The sequence below is a fragment of the Echeneis naucrates genome, chromosome 18 (assembly GCF_900963305.1).
Source record: "Echeneis naucrates chromosome 18, fEcheNa1.1, whole genome shotgun sequence".
In the NCBI taxonomy this organism is placed as follows: Eukaryota; Metazoa; Chordata; class Actinopteri; order Carangiformes; family Echeneidae; genus Echeneis; species Echeneis naucrates.
Window position 1 is genome coordinate 4,580,398 of NC_042528.1, and position 13,661 is coordinate 4,594,058.

At 44.9% G+C, this 13,661-nt stretch overlaps 1 protein-coding gene across 4 annotated transcripts in view; it reads left to right on the forward strand.

Annotated features, from left to right (window-relative positions):
- Positions 1-13,005, forward strand: part of pcdh7b (protocadherin 7b) — a 98,661-nt gene extending 85,656 nt beyond the window's left edge. For 2 of the 4 annotated variants that reach the window (XM_029526381.1, XM_029526382.1), the window contains exon 4: positions 12,013-13,005. In XM_029526381.1, coding sequence (XP_029382241.1) covers positions 12,013-12,479 — 467 coding nt within the window. In that variant the 3' untranslated portion in view covers positions 12,480-13,005. Of the gene's footprint in view, positions 1-10,715; positions 10,735-12,012 lie in introns of all 4 variants that reach the window. The other 2 variants (XM_029526383.1, XM_029526384.1) reach the window with 2 other exon arrangements.
- The last annotated feature ends 656 nt before the right edge of the window (positions 13,006-13,661 follow it).

Consider the following 13,661-nt stretch of genomic DNA (forward strand, 5'->3'; position numbering starts at 1 on the left):
GTCTGCTTGATGCTATGAAAATTTGATGCAGAAAATATCCTGTCGGCGCTGCATTTTTAATAGGGGCCGCGCCGATGCAGGAATTATCATCGGCTCGTTCCCTCCAGCCCTCCGGCGATCACGTCACGCACAACACTCAAATGACTTTGCACATCTTATCCCGAACTTGTCTGGATCTGTTTCAGGTGCTTCCATCATTCGCAGAAAAGTTCCATTTGTCTCTTAAAACGCCGTCTCCGTGATCTTAATGGGAAGCATTGCGGAATAAGCAAGCACTCCATCACGGGTCAGACTATTGGTGTCTGGTGTATATTTTTCTGTTCTCTATTCTCTTTTAGGAAAATGTGTCTGGCCTTTGGGGCTTTATTGCCCTAATCTGCAGTCCAGCCCGCGCTTCTCCCACTGGTGATTGATATTTGGAGACATCGGTGGGACGAAAACAGTTTGAGCTCTGACGCTCATGAAAGACCCATCAGCTCTGTCGTCAATCAATGTGAATAAATATTTCCCACAACCCAGAAGCATTAGAATCAAGGGCGGCGGCGGTGGTTGGGGTGGTGGTGGAGACGGGGGCAGGCAGGGGAAAGAGGAAAAATCAATTGGTCGAGAGATTTGCTAAAAAGGAGGTGGGGTGGAGCTGGAGAGGGGGGGTTGGCCTGTGGAGCTGGCTGAATAATGAAGCATGTTGTTTATGCTTCAAAGGCAAAGGAGAGGTGCACTTGGTGTCATTTTAATTAATTTATTTCAGTAGCATATGAGAGATAAGATGCAGAATGCTGAGGTGAACAATGAAAGACCCGGTGGGTTCAAATATTTTCCATCCATGTGTGTTTAAGGTGCAATCTGTTTTATTTGCACAAAATCTCATATCAACAAGAGTAGTATTATCCTTTTACACTGAAATTGACCTCCAAATAAAAGTAAAAAGGCCACAAAATAGTGCAGATCCTCATACATATAGTAATAAACCGCACTATAATTTTAAACTCTGACCATCTCCATTTAGTTGAAAAGCAACTTTGGCTTCTTTACAGTAATTTGGTGTTTTCTACATAGTACAATTTTCAGTCAACATAAGAGAGGGTGAGTGCCTGTATTTCCCAGTTACTGCCCACCTGCCCGAACTTCACCCACCCACGATTATGTACCTCCCTCACTCACTGTTTTGATAGGGGATCCATTTGGTTTAAATTGATTCATTTTGTCAGCAGGAATCAGACTGGGAGGTGGGTGGGTGGGGGGGGGTTACTGAAGAGGGAGGAATGGGCAAGGCTGCCGCTTTGATCCCTGCGACTGGCAGCGTGAAAAGTGCATTTCATAAAGGTTGCTCGCCTGTGATGAGCCCGCCAGAGTGACAAATTGGGCCCCTGGTGCTTTAAATAATATACTGTGTATGGCTGTAGCCATGACGCTGTAGTTCTGTAGTGCTAAACTGGATATGAGTTGTGGATTAAAGGCGGGGTTGGTGGCTGTTAGTGAATCAGATCCATAGCAGATTTCACTTCAAATCATCACCCTTTCTTGTTCAACCGTGTGATACAATCAAATGTTAATGGGAAACTTGCTTTCAAGTGTCCACTTGCATTCAAATCTAGATTTGATGCTTCAAGGATAGGAAGTGACTTTTGAGTGACGACTGAAAAGAGGCCTTGTTGTCTCCCTGTGGTGTTTGTTGCTGGAAACAGAATCGTGCACTGATGAATGTTTAACATGTGGCACACTCCCCCACCCACCCCTTTGAAACAAGGAGGAGATACTAGCGGGAATGTTCAGTTTGCATAATTTGACCCAACATGCAAAACCTCCTCAGGATTGGGAGCCGGATGTGGGTAGCACACTCGCAGCTTTAGTGCCTTTGTGTTGACACATGTAAATGCAAACACGGCAAAATAAAAATTGATTAACGTATGGCACGTTTCAAATCAAAAGTGCGATTAAGGTGTCCCTAGCTCACATTCATCAGAAATCCTCTTAAGTTATTCTCCTCATCCTACAAATGTTCAGTTGCAGATGGTCCTTCTTGCACTTCCAGACTTGTGTTTACCTCCTCCTCTCTCTCATGAATACATCCCATAATGGAGAAAATCATCAGAAAAAAATCTGGAGGTGGCGTGACCCACCGTTGAGTCTCAATCAGAGACAGAGTGAAAAGGAAACCGACAAAGCGGTGCTTCTCCGCTGTGGCAAATCCAACATACTACTCCAGAAGCGAACAAACTGCAGCCTATCTGCTAGATAGTCTATAATCCAGGACCCCTTGGTGTTATCGGGCCGTATCACTCTGAGCTTCTGCCTAAGCACGAGTGGCTGGATGGCGTTGAAAGCACTTGAGAAATCAAAGATCACGATTCTCGCCGAGCTCCCAACCCTCTTCTCGTGGAAACAAGCTGACGTTTTGCAGTATACCTGGACGTGTTTTGTACCCATGAGAAGTATGCTTTTTGAACTGACCAAGACTCCAGGTCTAAGTGAGACCCCTCATGCTGTTAGCAATGCCTTTGCTTCGAGTCTTATACACTTGAACATGTGGGAGGTTTTACAGAGCAGAGACACCCTGGTTAGACTGAAGGATACATTAAAGAGATGGTGGAGAACCTATTTGCTGACTGGGACATCCTTTTAGTGCTTTCATCAGGGGCCGCACTGTGCTCAGCCATTTGATGCAGTTTGTTTTTAACCTTCCCTGTAGGTGTTCTATCTGTCCCGAAGGGAAAATATCTCTAAAACCTGTCTGAACATTTGTTTGGTCTCCCATGTCGTTCCACTCTAAAACGGTATCTGAGAGTGTTGGCACGTCCCGGTATCTCAATAATTAATAATATCTTGTGAGTTGAAAATCCTCATTACAAAAAGAACAAAGAAAGGAGGACCCGGGTGAAGGGAAGACTGTTTTTTTTCCCCCTTTCTTTTTTTGGCAATAGATGCGAAGGCAACTGCAACAGGTGTCCCATCTTGAATCAACAGCCCGACCACCGTAGATGATTGTTTTAGGTCCCCTTGTGGAAATGATTTGGCAAGAACAACAAATCCCTTTGCACACACAGGTCAATTCGGTTTCTCTCAGAGTTTTTCGCACTCAAACACAAAAGTCCATCAGACCCTTCGAACCTGCTGGAACACCAGAAAAGCCAATCCCCTGGGGAAAACATGGGCCCTTGATAATTTGCCTTTTTTTTTTTTTTTTCTGCACTGGAGTAGAGCTCGCTGTTCCTGTTTGTGATCGTACATGCTGTAAAAACTGAAAGCCTGTCCTTTGAGGTCAGCATAATTACCCTCCACCACATTTCCACCACCGGCTTTCCATTAAGGTCGTGACTCACCATGCCCAGCTCACGCCGGCCTAGGATTGTGCTAGTAGCTGAGAGCTAATTGCCACACTCAGGATGACAAGCATAGTAGATGGTACGTGTTATTTGGCTGACTCACGAGCTAACTAGCTAGCCTGCCCCTTCTGTCGACTTACCGCAAGCGGGAAGTGTGTTTCAGAGAGAAAGAGTGTGTTTTATACCGGCAGGTGAGTACTAGACTTCTTCTATTTTGAAATCATATGAGTACAATTTGCATCGACACACAATTTGTGGTATGTGGGTCACAATAAATCAGATCTAGGAAGCAGGACACAATGAAATCCTGATGCAAATTTGCAGCCAGTGTTACATAAATCTCTTCGCCAAGTAATGCAATACGCTTTTTTTTTTTTTTTTTTTTAGGTCTTAGCTTCATAGTTCATGTGTGGCTCAGGGCTGAACAAGCAGCAAAGATGACTTACACCTTGTGCAGCCACCATTTATTTTAACTGTATCAGATCATTTTAATGTTTTGTTTTGTTTTTTTTTTTTTTAAATCCACAGTTCCTCGCATTTGAAAGTGTCCCACCTCAAACAAACCTGACCTCTTTTAGCCAGATGGACCTCCAGTCTGCCCATACAAACCGGTGATTTAGATGTTCTCTCCTATTAGTACGAATGGGGGGAATAAAAAAAAAAAAAAAAAGCCCAAATCACAGACTTCTTTTTTTTATTTTAGGGGGGATTTAATTGAAATTGTATTTTGACAAATAACCATTTAATCGTGTAAAACAGGCCATTGTGTGAGTGCGCCTGGAAGTGTGCGATAAGAGTAACAGTGGAGGAGAAGCAATGACACTTCTTTTTCTAAAGACTGGAGAGAGAGAGAAATGAGAGAGAGGCTGAGGGATGGTGTGTGTGTGTGATGGTGTGTGAGGAAGAATTTAGAGGAGTAATAAACAATTAAAAAAAACAACAAAAAAAAACAACACACTTCTGACTTAACCTCTTGCTCACACACTGACAGTAGCTCAGTAAGCCCTACCATTTTCTATACTTGCATCACCCCTTCATCTGTATTGTGTGTTATGTGTCTTATCAAATAATACTCTGTGCTTGTCTTGTTGTCCGTGGCTGGGAATACGGAGTGTCGACATGCCTCAAGCTTCACACACTAACACACACACACACTGCAAGGTTAATGTAGGGTTTATGCTACAGTGTATAAGTGGCAGCGTCTGTGTGGAAATGTGAAAATGAGCTGAAACTGCCATATTGTTTTATCGGTTGCTTGCAGTGTTGCATGTGTGCAGCATAGCAGAGCAGCTAAAGCTAATCCTTAAGGGGCTTCCAGAGCATTCTCTGTAAGCTCAGTCTGTCATGCGCAGGAAAACACACACAAACGCGTGTGTAAGTTGGGGGCGGGGGACGGCAAGTACTTTATTTCATACTGTAATTGGGTATTGTTTCGTTCCTAACTGAATTAGATATACAACGATGTGCGTTGCACCATGTTAAGGTGATTTTTAGTGTTTTGTTTGATAGGAGAAAATACCAGTTTTTCAGTTTGTTTTTTTTCTTTTGAGCGTGTTGTTGAATCCACAGGGATTATTGTTATTAGGAGGTGTGGATGAGTCACTTTCCTGCTGAGGTGAGGTTATAGACCTGTAGTGCTTGGAGGACGCGGCCTGTGGCGTCTGCATTTATACAGTTGAGACAGAGAAACGGAGAAAAACATTGCTTCCAGGAAAAGACGTCAACCACGTGCCACGCGAGCATTGCCTAGTGGCGTATGCAGCCATGCACGTTGGCACGCAAGACGAATGAAGGAGGGTGAGGCGGCACTTTATTTATGGGGGTCTTCCGCTTGTGAGTGCTGTCCAAATGCACAGGGAGAGGCAGAGACCCGGAGAGAAAGCACGTGTGGTGAGGGGAGGGAGAGTGCAAGCCCCATTTGATAATTGGCTGAGAGATCTTCACCAGAATGAAATTATGCAAGTTAATCTCTCTTCAATTAATTACTTCAGGAGCACGCCGCAGTACATTCATTATTCCAGAAAGAGTATTGACCCTGCTGAGAGAGAAAAAAATCCAGCCATATCATACCCACAGTACCTACTTTCTGAGCAGAAGCACTAAAAATAAAGAAAAAGGAAGTGATGCCATCTACCAAGAAAATGCATCCTGCAAACACTGGATGGCCTTGTGTATTTTTCATGCTGCGCCTTTGTTCTGCACAGAGGTTGGGCATCTGGAAAAGCGAGGCAAAAGGAGGTGACAGCTCATTACAAAACTCCACCGAGAGCTCTGTATCTTTTTCCCCTTCTCACTCACTCTCGCCTCTTCTCTCCAGTTTTTCTCAGCGCCTGTCCTGCATCTCTCCGAGGCATGGCGGGGGTTCCAGATATTTCCCTTAGTTGCCCTTGTTAAGGCGATAAATACTTCAGGAAGCTCAGAGAGGCAAAGAATACATCACCTGATGCCACTTTCGGAGGCATTCCTCCAATTCCTCTTACAGCTAAAACCAAAAAAAAAAGGTAAAGAAAAAGGTTACGGCTACAAGGAAATATGTCAGATATGAAAAAGAAAAAGGGGCAAATGTGGTTCAGGCAGCTCAAGGAACAGGGAGTGATTTGCGTTGTAGCATACGGATAAGTAGTAATATCTTACATATAGAAAAAAGTAATTAAGAGGGACAGAACATTCTTTATTTTCTACTCCTTCAATTAAATTGGCCCCCCGCAAGATCTTAACTGGACTAATGTGGGTGAGATGTTTGAGGTTTGGATTTAACTGTGCCACTGAAATAAAAAAAAAAAGGGGGAAAAAATTCCACTGCTGGTCTTAATACAATCAATTAATGCGGTTCCTAGCGGTGCACGCTATGACTTGCACGTTTTGCAAAAGGTCACCGCTCTCCAAGACTTCCCCCTTGTGTTCTCATTTTCTCCTGCACCACCATCTTTCTTTCTCTCTCTCCCATTCCCCCTTAATTGTCTGGCAAACATCTCAGCAAGAGAAAGACAAATATCGCTTTTTCCCGTGGATATTGTTCTGTCTGAACTTGCCGTCACGGCCTTAATAATTAAGCACCTATTCTTTTTCTCGCCCGCTCCTTTCTCTCAGGAACACTTCCTTCCTCACCTTATTTTCCTCTCTCAGGCCACTCTCCTTCTATTCCTTCCTTTTCTCTCACACTCGCTCTCATTTCAATCCCCCACAGCCAGCTTTCGTTGTGTGTCAGTGTGCATTCGCAGCGTTGAGTGTCTGTCTTCTTGTCGTGTCTTTGATGCAGAAGACCTCTCAGCTGGAAGGCAGCGGCATAGGGGCCCCCCGAAAAGCAAAAACAGCCCGAACACAGGGAAACGCGCTCTTGCGCCATAATTTCTCTGCAAGTTTCACCTAATTAAATGGGACCTAATTAGAGGTGCGAACGAGTAGAAAGGGAGAAACAGGAAAGATGAGTGCAGAGCGGCTACAGCCAGAACACAAGCTCTGTTTGGTGGTGTTTGCCGTTGTGTTTCATCTTGATCTCATTCTCTCTCCCTCTTTTTTTTTTTTTGCTGCTGACTCCTTGTACCACTATTCATTTGTCTCCTTTCTTTCTCCTCCCTCTCTGACTTTCTCATGAAGGCCTGAGTAGTTCCAACAGCTGTTTTTTTTTTCCTTCTTCTTCTGAATAAATATTTTCTCTCCCTGAACTTTATGTAGTAATCTGTGTGACAGCCAACAGTCTACACTGTCATCTTCACGCTGATTGCACCGTTGCAACATAGATCTGTCTGTACAGGGAGGTTTTTGATGGAGGGGGGGGGGGCAATCATGAGCCCATTTCAAAGCTAGACTTGATCTTCTCACACAGGCGCCCTCTCGTGCCTTTTTTTTTTTTTGTCCCACGCCTTCAAAGCTATCTCTTTCTTTGTCTTGATCAAGGCGTCTTACTCTGGCATCAAATGGAAAGCATGTGAATGGTTCTAAATGACATTTGGAGGTTAAAGCGTTTGTTAACGTCTGCAGATTTAATTGTGCTAGCAGAAAGACGAGCGGTGCCTGGACACAGGACTTTATTGTCAGAGACATAATTTGAAACCTTAAAACGGTCTAAACCTGGGTCTTTGGATTGATAGGTTAATGTGTGTGTGGTGAGAACACGGACTGACCCGGGAGCACGTGTTTCCAGGAGTTATTTACAGTACAGTACGTCTTCTGCTATCAAGGTTCCTCGTGTCATCACTCTTTCTCCTCCTGTACTCTTCCTCTCTCCTCCTTCTGTCTTTGCAAATGTCCTCAATTCTTTCTCCTCCTGTCCCGCCCGCTCTCCTCTCCACTGCTCTCTTTGGCAGTGTGTTTGGCCTGTGACGGCCCAGAGGCAGCCATGCTGTCTTCTCAACTCAATCGTCTGTTTCTCTTCTCCGAGGCCCTGACCCTGCTATACTCAACACACACACACTCTCTCTCTCTGTCTGATACTTTCTTTATATCTCTGCCTCCACCTCTCTTCATCATCCCGGTCTTCATCCTCTACTTCATGCCCTCCCTTGTCTTCTCCGACCTCTATCTGCTGTCCAGCCAGCTGCAACGTCTGTCAAAGACAATGTCAACACACATGCACAATAAATCCATGCAAGGCCTTCACCTCTGTTTTGTTTCCTCCTTTTTTTTCGACCCAACTCTCTTTTCCACTCCCTCCACACCTTCTTCCTACTGCCTCAGTCGTTGCATTGAATCTGTGCACCACAAAAGAGAGGGCCAAAGGTCACGACGCCTCAGCCTGTGCAGCAGCTATTCACGAAAAAATACAGAGAGAAAGCTCGAGATAGCTCGAAAGTGGAAAAGATGGCGACGTAGACGAATGCGGACTGGCAAGTGCATTGTCTGACATGCTACAGTGAAAATGCCGGTTGCAGCACAATGACACAAACAAACATTCTGAACTGTAATTGCTCAGAAAAGCCCCCACAGCAGGCATTAGCATGCATATAACGGCCTAGCCCTCCTTTTTAATTTTCTCCCCATCCGCTACAACTTCTTAGTGAGGGCTAAGGACACCGCATCGAATTTCTACTGTACACTGGCAGCAATGGTTCTTTGAAATATCACACAGTGTAAGCTAGTCAGCTGATAGGGTGACTGACTAAAGCCAGCTAAGAAAAGCCACAGCTCAAGTAGTGCAACCACTGTCCCACTTTCGGGCCTGCTTTCTTGCACAAATCAAGAAAGCCCTCGCTACACTGTCTCCTTCAAGTCAGCAAAATGCACAAATAACTGGGAGTACTGCTGCACTGGAGGCATCTGTGTGGGTAATCACCGCAGGAGCAGTTGCAACAGTAGCATCAGTAGCAACACTTTCTGTCCAGATCTTGGTAAAAGCTGCCGCTCTTCAGTTCTGCCCCTCTTAGTTATCTGCCAATCACTTTCTGATCCACCCGCAACCAACCCCCTGCCCCATCCTCTGCCGCTCCTCTTCTGGAAGCCTCTTTGGAAAAAATGTAAAACAGGACTAATGGCTATTATGAGCAGACTATCCTGACTCGGCTGAAAGCCCCCTCAGCAACAGAGATAGCTGGGGCAAGTACCCGTGGCACTCACCCTTTCCTGGCTCCGGAGCCACAAATAACGAAGAGCCAGAGCACACCTCCCATGTTGCGGGGGCGGGGGCGCAACCTGGGGTGGAGAGGCATCTTCGGCAGGCTCTCAGTGTTCCAGGGAGGCTTTTTAACACAGCAGGGTGACCCACTTGTATTGTGTTGCGTTACGGATGATAGCTAGGGCCTCGCGGGGTGTTTGTGGAGACGCAACAAAAGCCCACTGCTGCACTCGCTCGTGCTCAGAGGGCTTGAAGATATTTTCTCTGTCCAGATTTCTGAACTGGTACTTTAAGTTAAAAAGGGCCTATGCATGCATCATAGCGTGTCCTGTCCATTGCAATCCTAAACTGTCTGACCTCAGCTACGTCTCAACTTCTAAGATTTAAAAGAAGTCAAATTTGAATCAAAACCAAGGAATGTTTATTAGGTACTAAACTAATGTCGATGTTAAGTGGACAGTGTAATTAATTTTGCATCAACCACAGCTACTCCCGAGCTGGTAGGTTAAAATACTAGTCCAGGCTCAAGCATGAACAGATGGGTGTAAGTGGTTTTAAAGTACTCATATTGATGGCCCAACCACAAGGGGAGGTGACACTATTGAAAAGAGGAATAGAGAGGGGAAAAAAAACTAGGTTTTTTTCCTGCTTTGGTTTTGCAACCCAATTTATTAGCTCAGAGGGAAACATCTTCATTTCGAGCAAGCCTGCAGAGTCAGTGAACCATGGCATGGAAATAATCAGCCTCCTTCCAGCACACACAGGGCATCGGCTAACTACCTCAGCACCTTGCCGTGCAGGGCAATGGAGATCTGATGCTAAGGGGTAGGTTGCCCCTCCAATCCCCCCCCTCCGTCAGGGGATTCCTGCTGATTTTTAACATTTCTTTCTCTTTTTTTTACCAGTTTGTGTGAATGTGACCGGGCAGTAGTAATGGGGGAGGGTGGGTTGAGGCAGGGGCAATTGGATAAGCATTCATGACCAAGGGACATAAAGGGCCTCTAGGGAGAGGAGAGGAAAAAAAAAAGGAGCTGCTGTGGATTGTGGATCCCGATGGCTAAATCCTTCGTGTAAATGAGCACGGCAATCAGTACCTGATATCCCGGCATTGTCTCTTTGACGTCTGTGTTTGCGAAGAGGCAAAGGAGGTGAAAGGGGGACAGAGTGTTTTCTTCTCTATCCGTGCCCATGATCCACCAGTAACTCCATCACATCTCAGTTGGCATGCTAACTGTTTGTGAAAGCCATTCCATCTCTATATTCTATTTTATTTTCTTGCCCTGCCCCCCTTCATTTATTTAGCTATTTACAATTCATCAAACAGGACCATTCAGTCGTTTGGGCTCACAAATGACAAAGTTATTTGATTTTTCAATCGAGTGGCAGCTGCTCCCCGAGGCATTGGCCATACATTGAGTGGCAATCATTAGTTGATGCTTTACAAAGGTAATTTGTGACACAAAAATGGATCCCACAAGGTATTTAGCAGAAATAAGATGTAGGAGCAGAGGAATGGCACTCTTGAAGTAATATCGAATGTTTTGCTCAAAGGCAATTCGTAGTGAAACGAGTGATTCACTTGCTGATTAAAAACAGAAATCAGGAGGACTTTCATTTCGTTTTCCTCCCCGTCTTTGCTGTCCTTCTCTCAGCTGCATTGTCTCCTCCGTCATATGTCTGCTCTGCATAAAACACTTTTTTTGGTGCTGTTGTCAACGTGACCTTTAGTTACAGCCTGCTGCTCAAGGTGTCATACAGTTTCAGTATTTCTATACAGACATTTTATTGCATAAGTGCAAAAATATAAAGAGTGATTTCTGTTCTATTTTTTTCTTTTACAGGAGAAAAAGAGCATTAAAAGTAAGCCATGGTCCCAACTCTTGTTTTTTTTTTTTTTTTTTGTTGGGGGGTGGGTGTTTTTTTTTGTTTTTTTTTTACTATGGGCAAAGGCATGCTTGGCTTGGTTTGCACTCACCCTCGCTTCTGCTTGATTTTGGTTTTCCATACTTTCACATTGGGCCATGAATCTAACATAGCATATTTATAACACCAGCACTCTTATTAACTCTGGCACTTTGTAACGTCCACGCATTTGGTCAAGGCTGTGGAGGAGACTCCTCTTATTTATTTATTTTTTTCTTTCCCCTTTTTCACAGTTTTTGAGCCAATTCCTCAGCTTTGGTTTCGCTGTATTTGGGATAACTCCCTTCACATATCGCACATATTGTCCAACATTAGTCACTGGCAGTGGGGTAACTGTCAAACCTGTTGTCCTGGTGTAGCATCATAAGCAGATAATTTGCTTTCCACCATAAAACAGCAGACAAAGTTAATCTAAGGCCAGCGCCCAGCGAGGTAATTGGTTAAGACCCCTATTAGTGGATTTAAGAGGATATCAGGGCGCTAGAGCCACGCAAAGCTATTAAGCTACTTAGATTAGAACGTGATTGCCGTCTGTCAATCACCAGATAAGAAAATAGGCTGTTGTTGGTGCTGCCATCTCACAAACATACCCCCCACACATCAAAGATGCACACAAAAGAGCTTAACTTTGCAACTTAAATTTGTTTTTAGATCAGAGACTGATCTCGTCCCTTTCTCCATTGCTGCAGCCCCCCCCCAGGCACAAACACGTTTTTTGAAGCATGACATTATTTGAACTCTGATTCACGCCACTGTCTTTTGAGTTTGGAGGCTGTTGCCGTAGCCAGTGGACTCTTCTTTTCAACGTTGTTTTCTGTTACCGTTGCTGTCATGTGGTATGGGTTTCTGCATGAAAACAAATTTTATCCGTCCCGAGCTTAGTCAACTACTCGCTGGTGATAAAATTCTGATTCCCACATTAGCTATGACAATAGGTGCCTGGTAACCATTGTGACCAGTATTTATTGTTTTCCTTTTGCTTTTTTTTTACCTTCTCCATTAACATTCAGATGCGGTGATGAACTCATTAGGGAGAAAATACAGATTCACGCATCTAATGAAAGAATTCATGATAGCCGTAATGTAACACATGCCACACCAAACACTTAGAGCTAGGAATTCAGTCCAAAATGTTAGTTTATCATTAAATATCCCATTTTTGTGACAGAAGCAGTATCACTGACTTTTGTTTTTCTCTTTTCCCACTTCCTTCAGACTCCCGGCCCTTGCCTGACGTAGCCATGACTGGCAAGTGCACTCGGGAATGCGATGAGTACGGCCACTCGGACTCCTGCTGGATGCCTGTGCGCACGTCGCCCGAGCGACGTCCATCCAAGTCCACCACCAACCCCCAACAACCAAAGCTTTCCACTTTCATGAGCGGCAGCGGCAGCAGCAGCACCGAGCAGTCTGGCAGCCAAGAGACCCTCGCCATGGCCGCCATGGCCAATGGAGACCCCACCGCCGCTCACATGATGGGCGACCGCAATCGCAACCTGCTCAACAAGAAAATGGCCTCCTCCTCCTCCTCCTATGAGGCCTTCGGCTCACCTTCCTATGGCTCGCCGGGAGGCGGGGAGGAGGCGTTGGGCCACCCCACCGAGGAGATCCCTCTGGCACCTACTGGGGAGTACAAGCCCACATCCTGTGGCACCCTGACGCGACGGGAGGTCTACCTGTGAGCTGGGAGGCTTAGATACACCTGCTGTGCCACAACATACGATATTAAAAACATAACAATAAGAATAGCTGCTTACGCACCACCGTTACAGCTTCAGAAGCTTTTAGCCACCCTTGCTCCGTGCAAGGCAGGACTAAAACTTTCTCCAAAGACTTTCACAACAGCTAGTTAATGAAGAATCCAAGTGGATAGAGAAAATGTGACTCAATTTTTTAAAAAGTGCTAATTCTGGCAATGACCTGGCAGAAAGGAGGAGGAGGAAGAACTGTTGTGGGCACTGAATGGACTTGAGATGAGGCCGCTCTACTGGCAAGTCGGGCTCTTGGGACACAATCTGCTGCCTGACAGTCAATCTGTACAATAATCAGCTCATTTTACATATACAGTGCATGCATGCATTACCCCCTTACCCCCCCCGATGAAGGCCCCCATTCCCTGAAGATGACAATATATAAAAAGAGACCATTTCTTTTTTTTCTGTTTATGTTTTTTCTAGAAACAAATCTGTACGTGAGGACTATTTTGACTGAAGCGTGTCTGTTTTTTTTTTTTTTTTTTTTTTATTTTAGACCAGGGGAACAACACACCCTGGATGTGACTTTCTGTGGCTGCAACAATATACTGAGCATAATGATCTCGATCGCGCTGGGCTGTCCACAGGCTCTGCCATCTTGACTCTTTCTGATAGAAGTTGCTCGACAGCAGGGCAAAACTTGACCACACTCAATTCCTAAAGGACGAAAAAAGACTAAGCTTTAAACACTTAGCCCAGAAAACAACAACATTTACTGGAGTCCCCTCTTGAAATGGACGGAAACGGGAGCCAGTGAAATTTGCTGCAACAAATGGTTTGGACTACATCCAACTGGTACACAATGATGAACACATGACAGATTCTAACTTAACGGTGTGTACGCCCTTCACAGGTGAAAAGTCACTCATTGTACATAAACATTGGACCATGGCGACAATGTGAACCGCTCTCATTTCCCCTTTTTTGTCTCGCTACCTTCCCTCAGTCTCTTGTTCTTTGTCTTTGATTGGCGACATTGAGACCAAAACCCTCTTTAATTAAGAGACACAACATCTTAGAGCCATCACCGCAATGGCTGGGGACGCATGTGTTAGTACATTGGTTGTGTGTATTTTGGACCACTTCGGTGGGATGCTACTGTTTCTATCG